Source organism: Cicer arietinum, chromosome 8, assembly GCF_000331145.2.
Source record: "Cicer arietinum cultivar CDC Frontier isolate Library 1 chromosome 8, Cicar.CDCFrontier_v2.0, whole genome shotgun sequence".
NCBI classification, from domain to species: Eukaryota; Viridiplantae; Streptophyta; class Magnoliopsida; order Fabales; family Fabaceae; genus Cicer; species Cicer arietinum.
Genome location: NC_021167.2, coordinates 22,115,827 through 22,124,490, shown reverse-complemented (window position 1 = coordinate 22,124,490; position 8,664 = coordinate 22,115,827). Strand labels below are relative to the sequence as shown.

Below are 8,664 nucleotides of genomic sequence, written 5' to 3'. Positions count from 1 at the left end.
GCAAGGATTAAAACGAAATTTCTTATTAAACATGGGCTAAAATCAAATTTCTTGCATTTACCAAAAATAAAACAAACAAAAAATTATTTTGTAGGAATTAAATCTAAATTTCTTGTATTTTTTAAATTACTAATTGTATAAATTTAAAGTTGTTTTTACTATTCCGTTAAAAAACTAATAGTATTAAACATTAGAAACTAAAATAAAAATGTTTGTATTTTACAAAGACTTAAACTAAAATTTTTATTTTACATAGGCTAAAATTAAACTTCCTACATTTTGTTGGAACTAAATTACATATTTTAACCAAGACTAAGATAAGAGAAAACAAGACATTAAAAGAGACAAGACTATTAAGAGAGAGAGTTACAATTGCAATCAATTTAGTTTATATCGTAGCTTTTCTCTTTCCTTTACCTTTTACAATTAGCAATTATTTCCTTCTTTCCTATATGTAGCACGAAGTTTATGAATAAAGGAGAAGAGTTTTGTTGAAAAAAACACACTTGATGTATTTGTGATTATGTCTTTTTTTTTTTAATGGATTGAACCATCCCTTTTAATTATATCAAAAAGAATTATGACGAATATTTTCCTAAGACTTATTATTTATATTATCTATAAAAACATGAGTGTGGCACCTCCCATTTTGTCTTCTCCATATATTTTTTTATTTCTTTCTTGTTCTTACAATTCTACATGTTTATATTTCTTTGTCATTACAATTCTAGCAATTTAAAATTTTGTTCTCTTGTTATAATGTTTGAATTATATTTATGGTGAATTGCTAATGATATGCATAGAATGATAAAATCATCAATTTGAATAGTCATCAATATTTAATTTTTATGAGATTAAGAAAATTAATCAAATTCAATAAATATAAGTTCTTTTACTTAATTAGAATCAAGATTGGAGGAGTAATAATTATTAAAAAATAAAAAATAAAATAAAATAAAAAACAATAGAAGCAAAGTTACTGTAAAAGAAATATCTTGAAACAAAGTACCTATGTTTGGGATCCATAAATTTATTGCTTTCACATCCATATAGACATTTGGATCCTCTCAATTTCACTAAAATAGAGCAATTGATCATACACATGTATACTAGCTAGTATGGAGTTGACAAGTTTCATATATTCAACCGATTCATCAATCTCGAACTTGGTAGTGTAATCTAGAGGAGCATCATGTTATGGTCCTCGTGATTCTTCTCTATTGAACTTTCATTGAAAACTCATACATTAAATGGTTTTAGTTTTAGGTTTTTTTTACTCAAACCAAAACCAAATTAACTCATTATTATCAAGTTAATGCAAAATTAGGGGATGTGAAATTCATTGCAAAGAGCATAAGAGATATGTAGATGTCCTTGTTTAAGGCATGAACATTATTATTATTGTAACTAATTTTTTTTTTATATTTTATATTTTATATTTTATAATTTGTTTATTATAGTTTAAAATAAATAAACTAGTTGTATTAGTATATTATTTAAAATAGATAAACCATAATTCAAAATTTCAATTAATTTAATAATATTTTAAATATTAATTAATATAATTTTTTTATTAATTAAGAATGTCATTTTATATTTTGAAAATAACTGAATTATTAACTTTATCAACACTTCAATTAACTTGTTCTATCAACTTTATCAAACACTTCAATTAACTTGTTCTATCGGTTATTAGGTAAATTTTACTGATCAAAACATCAATCTATGCTATATGAAGTAATATTTAAGTCATTAAAAATAAAAAAGTTAAATTAATAAAAAGTATTTTAGATTATTATTATTAAATAAGAAAAAAAGTTATTGATTTTTGTTTATATTTTTACCTCAAAAAAGTTAAAGTTATAGATTATATTGATTTTATATCAAAAATTCTATTTCCTCAAACAAAAAATTCAAGTGATGATTCAATGTTTTTAGAGCACCCTTTTTACCTTTCACACAATTGTTCTTTTAGTAACAAAACCATCACTTTTAACAACACTTTCAAAGTTCACCTCACTACCCTTTTATCTTACTTGTCTTCTAATGCCACTAAAAGCTTATTTTATAAAGTTGATGTGGCTAATAAAGTTTTTGGTCTCTTCATGTGTCGTGGTGATGTTTCTTTTCCTTTATGTGAACAATGTGTGCAAAATGCAACATATCAAATAACATCAAAGTGTCACTCATTTCAAGAGGCTATAATTTGGTATAGTCATTGTATGATTAGATATTCATATTGGAATTTCTTTTCCATAGTGGACAAAAATCATGTGTTTTATGAGATGAATGTGACTAGTGACTCTAGTCCAAATAAAAAGAGAAACTTGTTCAACTTTGTAGTATCAAATGCACTATCAAAAGTGGCAATTGTGGCAGGGGATAGTGATGAGAGATATGGAACAAAATCATTGAAATTAAATGATTTACAAATATTTTATACACTTGGTCAATGTACACAAGATTTGTCAAGTGATGATTGCAAGGGTTGTTTGGGAGATGTTATTGGAAATGCAATTCCTTGGCCTTCATTGGGAAGTGTAGGTGGAAGTGTTTTATATCCTAGTTGCAATTTGAGGTTTGAGTTGTTCCAATTTTACAAGGAGGGTGATAAAGCTACTTTACCAATAATTAAATATTCTCCATCAGGTGATATTCTCAAATTCTTGTTATTTATTAAATACCAATCTTTTATAAATCAAATTCAACTAATAAGTTCATTTGGTTAAATTGAAAATTGTTCAGTTTGTTTATAGGTTTGGTCCCAATGATTGAACTCTGAAGATATTATTTTGATTTTTGTTTTAATTTTTAAGTTATTGCTAAATCTACCCTTACTACTATTAACTTAAAATTTTATGTTGAGTTTATTTTTAGTTATTTTTATTTCTTTATGTAGTTTAGTTTTTTTTTTTTGGACATATTTAGTGTAGGTTAGTTGAAAACAAAATTTTTACCTATTTAATGATTATTTGAAATTATTAGAAAAAATTTCTTGTGGAAAAATTATTCTAATATAAGAAAAGAAAAGTGAAAGAAAGGAATAGAAAGAAAAAAAAAATATATATATATATATACATATGTTAACAAACTATTGAAACATTTTGTAACATATGAACTATTACTACTCTATTTAAATAAAGCATGTTGATTGTTTTGTGCAGAGAAAATAAGAAATTGGTGGCAAACAATTAGCTTGATTGTGGTATCAATTATGATCTTCTTCTTTGTTGGCTGCTATTTGCTAAAGAGAAAAGCAAGAAAGAAATTTAAGGCTATCCTCAAAGAAAATTGTATGTGATGTAAATAGAAAGAAAAAAAATATCAAACTTGTACTTTCAATAAAGGGTTTGAAAACTTGGTTTAACAATTTAATCATTTTGATCTAGTTGGTGATGAAGGTGCAACTTTAGAGCCTTTACAATTTGATTTAGTTGTAATTGAAGAAGCAACTAACAACTTTTCAAATGAAAATTATATTGGCAAAGGTGGATTTGGAAATGTTTACAAGGTGGGTAAATATGATAAAATTAATTCATTTTTCAGTTCTCAATTTTTCCATAAATAATGAACTATATTTTTAGGGCATACTTTTAGATGGACGACAAATAGCTGTAAAAAGACTCTCAATAAGCTCTAGCCAAGGGGGGACTGAGTTCAAGAATGAAGTTTTGCTAATAGCCAAGCTTCAACATAGAAATCTAGTGGCGTTCATCGGTTTCTGCCTTGAAGAACAAGAGAAAATACTTATTTATGAATATGTGACAAACAATAGTCTTGATCACTTTTTATTTGGTTGGAAAACATTAAATTGTATTTATTATAATTTGATACATGTGTTTAGGTTTTATTTAACATGGTATATTTCAATTGATTAATATTCTCACTTGAATAACTTTTCAGACTTTCGAAGACCGAAGTTCTTAAGTTGGTTCGAACGTTCCAATATTATAAGAGGAATTGCTCAAGGAATACTTTATTTACATGAATATTCTCGACTCAAAGTTATTCATCGTGACCTCAAACCGAATAATATTTTATTAGATGAAAATATGAATCCAAGAATACCAGACTTTGGTCTTGCTAGAATTGTTGAATTAAACCAAGACAAAGAAAATACAAATAGAATCGTCGGAACATTGTAAGTTTTAAATTTTCACCTTATATATTCTTTTCCTTTCTTCATAGTTATATTCATGTTGATTCTTTTTTTCTCAATTTTTATTTTATAGAGGCTATATGTGTCCAGAATATGCAATGCTCGGGCAATTTTCTGAAAAATCTGATGTTTATAGTTTTGGAGTCATGGTTTTAGAAATTATTACTGGAAATAAGAATGTAACTTCTTATGAATCATGTGTTGGTCATAGCCTCTTGAATTATGTGAGTATATATCTTTCTATTGATGATTCTCTCTCTCAATTTTAATTTTAATTATAAAAGAAAGTTGGTCAAAGAAAATTAATGTGTATAATCTAAATTTTGAACGAGATATATCAATTTTCTTTTACTATATTTTTGCTTATTTTAAGACCATAAAATGATTCAAATGTCATGTCGTAACTAATGATAGACAAAATAACCCAATTGTTACAGGTTTGGAGACAATGGAGAAATCAAATACCTTTGAGCATATTAGACCCAAATATTAAAGGAAGTTATTGTGAAATTGAAGTCATTAAATGCATTCAAATTGGTTTATTGTGTGTTCAGACCAACAATGCTAAAAATTGTTTCATATCTCAACAATCACTTCATTGAATTGCCAATTCCCTAAGAACCTGTATTTTTCTTCCATAGTAAAATTGATGCAAAAGGGATTCCACAAGATTCAAGTTCTAGTCATTCTATCAATAATTCTACAACTTGTTCGTTCAATGACTTATCAATACTGAATTTCTTCCTCGATAGTGTTTTAATTTTCCTTTTGTTGTTGTTCATGAACTTTTTAATTGTATATATAATAAAGTGTTATTCGAAAACTTTTGGGTTTGATTATTTTAAGAAAATATTTTATTTCTTGTTTTCATTTCCTAAATCTTATGTTAACTTTACCTATTGATAAGAACGGAAAATATTTTATAAAATAAACAATTATCTACATTTTCTAAAAACAATGAAAATATTAAAAAAGTGTTTTTATTATTTTTAAAAGTGTATCTTCATTAATTAAAAGCGTGTGTATCACACTAAGTTTTAGTTTCGATTTGTCCCACCAATCTATATATATATATTGGATGCAAACTGGTTAACTGGCTATCTCCTCCAGAATACTTTGGAATCATTGAAGTGAATTGCACATTCGCATCAGAATAAAGTTCTTTTATTTACTCGCGTCCACTAAAGAAATGAAGAAATGATTCAAAAATATTTTTGACAAAATTTTTATTTTATTCATGTAACATGAAAATTCATGTTCTTTTATTTTTCTGTCTCTAAAGTGAGAGAAACTTATACCAATTGATAAAAGAAAACAACTCTTGAAAAAGATTGTTACCTTTGTAACCTAAAAGATGCATTAGATTGAATTAAACTCAATCATTGCAGTCACTTGATTAAGTGGTACATTAAATTATTCAATTTTACTACATTAATATAACTATTAGAGAATTTTAAATATATTTTAAAAACTCCCCTCACAATTAAGGAATCTCTCATCAAGATAAAATAAATATACATTTAAAAAACTAAAAATACAAATATTTTCATAAAATAAAGAGGCCTTATGTAGGCCACAAATTAAAAACTTTATGTTTAGTGTGTGTGTGTATATATATATATATAATTCGTTGGAAATTGATTAGCACTAATAATAACTATTTCCTATGATAAATGGATTCACAATTTTGATTTACTATCTCATCAAACATTTCGATATAGAGAGATTGATTGCAGAAAATAACATTAATTTGTTTCCATCTATATATACTCATATTATACAATCCAACAAGACACAATGTATTTTTTTTAAGCGTCAAATTCTAACTTCCTCAAATCAAAATTTTACTTTTTTTATTTAGTTTAATTGCAGTTTTAGTCTCTTTATTTATACTGATTTACGAAAAATTATGATATGAGATGTTTTAAATAATGTGACATATGATACGATAATGTAGAGTGATTAACGTTCATGAAATTGAAATAAAACGCTATAAAAACATAAATTTCAACTTTCGAACTTTTTTTATATTTTTAATTTAATCAATGATATATGAATAATTAATACATCTAGATGGTTTATATCATTGAATTATATGTCACATTATTTAAAATATATTAAATCGTTATTTTTTAATTCAAAAAATCTGAGAAAGAGACAAAAAATATCGTATTTTCAATCTTCATTTTGATGGTCTATGGCTGCCAACGCCAATATTGTCTAAATAACATTAAACTGATGATTGAAGCAAACTTAATATTTAGATTATGCAGCAACCTATGTTTTTTGCAGGATAGCTAAATATGCATTTTTGTGGGGCCTTTGTTAATAATAGTTAGTTTAATGGAAGTCATTAATGTATCAATTGATTGATGTGGGTTTTGTTAAAATTCTTTTATTAATGATATATACGTATATATAATCAAAGAGATGACAAATCTTCATCAATTCATATTCATACCAGTTTAAGCTTTTCTAATAGGTGCGCTTCAGTTTTTAAACACCAATTTTTTGAACGGCCAAATCGCAGAACATACCAATAGAAGAATAGAAATTAATTGCAGTTTATATAGATGAAATTAAACGAAATTTGGTAAAATAACCTTCTTCCCAGGTTTCAACTACACAGTTTGTAGTTTATGGGATGCCGAATATGTAGTTCTAAAGAATGAAATCATTCAACCCCCCAATTCCTGCTTTTACATTCTTATATATAATAAGAGCTTCTTCCATTATCTTAGGTTGAGCCAATGCTTTGGCTCTTTTTGTTCCTGATGGATGAGTAGCACTTGTGGGCACACTTTCAGACTCGTCAAATTTTCCTATCTTTTCGTAGACTTTAGGGACCATTCGGGGATCATAGCCAGCTGATGCCATTAGTAGAAGCCCAATGTAATCAGCTTCCATTTCAAGCCTGCAAATTGTGAATACATTCAGTTGGATAAACATCTTAATTAAGTAGTATAAGTGTTTATCATAAAAGTACTTAACTATAAACTATTTCTATAATAAAAGATAAAATCAAATCAAATTATTTTCATATAAGACGTAAGTTGTTTTCATAACCTATCTAGAAGAATTTATGAAAATGAGCTGAAAACAACTAATGACTATGTCACAAAACTGTTTTCATAAGTTATCTGAAACAATAACATAAGTATTTATGTCAGTAGATAAGCTCAAATAAATCAATCCAAACAAGCATGCAACACAATATTTTAAGTCGGTGCTCCAAGTTAAGGTGCAATTCAAAATGAACCAAAGAAACTGTGGCAAATCATGGTTAGATAATCATAATAGAATGTTAAAAAATTGATAGTGATGAATCCAAAGACAAGTTAACATGAAAAATGTGGCTTTATATGGTTTTCAATTTTTTGAGGTAACTGTATGACTGAAGAAGGTCTGGATGAACCGCATCAGAATATCTGGCACTGGAAGTTATTAAAAAACTTAGTTTTACTCTACCGTCATTGTATTGTATGACTTCTTTTAGATTGTTGTTTGGTTTTGACTGTTCAAGAGACTGTGGTCTAACAGCTCCTTCCAGAATCCATTCTTTAGGAAGATCAATATCTTTTCAAATGATGGTTTTTGGAATGACAGTGTTTACCTTTGTTAAATCAGTTTGTAAAAATAGAGTTTCGCATTTTTTGTTTTCAATATTTTTTGTTGTCGTAAAGGCTGAAAACATTGTTTTGTAATGAACTCTGTAAATAATAACTACAGGGATAGATCCTTCTATCATTTTGTAATTATGAGTTTTGATTTGCAACATGAGAGAATTTGCGACGTTGGGTCTTTTAAAGACAAAGAAAAATTTGGATAACATCCAAACCAAATTGGTCTTTGACATAGACTAGATTCAACTGTACTTATAATTGAATCTTGAAAGTTCAAAAACCTTGCATCCCGTAGGACACATAGGATTGAAGTGTTTAATTCTTCCCTTGTTAGAGGTTTTATACCAACTTGAACAAGACCTATATGTATGAAATTATAGTTCCTGTCAACGTGTTTTTTGAGCGTTTTTGAAGAAAGAAGATTTATTGTTTCAAAGGGGTTAGAAAGAGTAACATTACGTTCCTCCGTTTTGATAACATAATCGGTTTTTAATAGATTTTTGAAAAGACTAGATACATAGACCTCATCTTTTTTGATTTTTGGGATTTGCCAATTGTTTATAGATTTTTGGAAGTCTTCAATAGTGATTTCTTCACTATTGATAGGTTCCCTTTTTCTGGGAAGTTTTTGGTAGAAGGAGTGGAGAAAGAAGAAGTTCTACAAAATAGATTATCCATATTTAAAATTTTGCCTTTTTATTTTTGAAGAAACTTTTAACGATTCACTGCCCTTAAACGCTTGTACGTCGGCTTAGACACGGGACTTACAACCCAGAAACTATTATTCTTCAAAATAAACTTTCAAGATTTTAAATATTTATAAACAATTTTTTATAACCTATTTCCCCCCAAGTCTGATACCAATATATATATCATTGCAGT

General features: G+C 26.9%; 1 protein-coding gene across 2 annotated transcripts; it reads left to right on the top strand.

The window, feature by feature from the left end:
- The first annotated feature begins 1,905 nt into the window (after positions 1-1,905).
- On the top strand, positions 1,906-4,925 carry LOC101509646 (cysteine-rich receptor-like protein kinase 8). 2 transcript variants are annotated; one of them, XM_027335653.2, is made up of 7 exons: positions 1,906-2,649; positions 3,165-3,293; positions 3,390-3,511; positions 3,585-3,795; positions 3,904-4,141; positions 4,233-4,383; positions 4,597-4,925. In XM_027335653.2, the coding sequence occupies exons 1-7, from the start codon at positions 1,929-1,931 to the stop codon at positions 4,759-4,761; spliced, it is 1,737 nt and encodes a 578-aa protein (XP_027191454.2). In that variant the 5' UTR covers positions 1,906-1,928; the 3' UTR covers positions 4,762-4,925. The 2 variants fall into 2 exon arrangements, with proteins under 2 accessions (XP_027191454.2, XP_012572836.3); XM_012717382.3 differs by lacking the exon at positions 4,233-4,383.
- Positions 4,926-8,664: the final 3,739 nt, after the last annotated feature.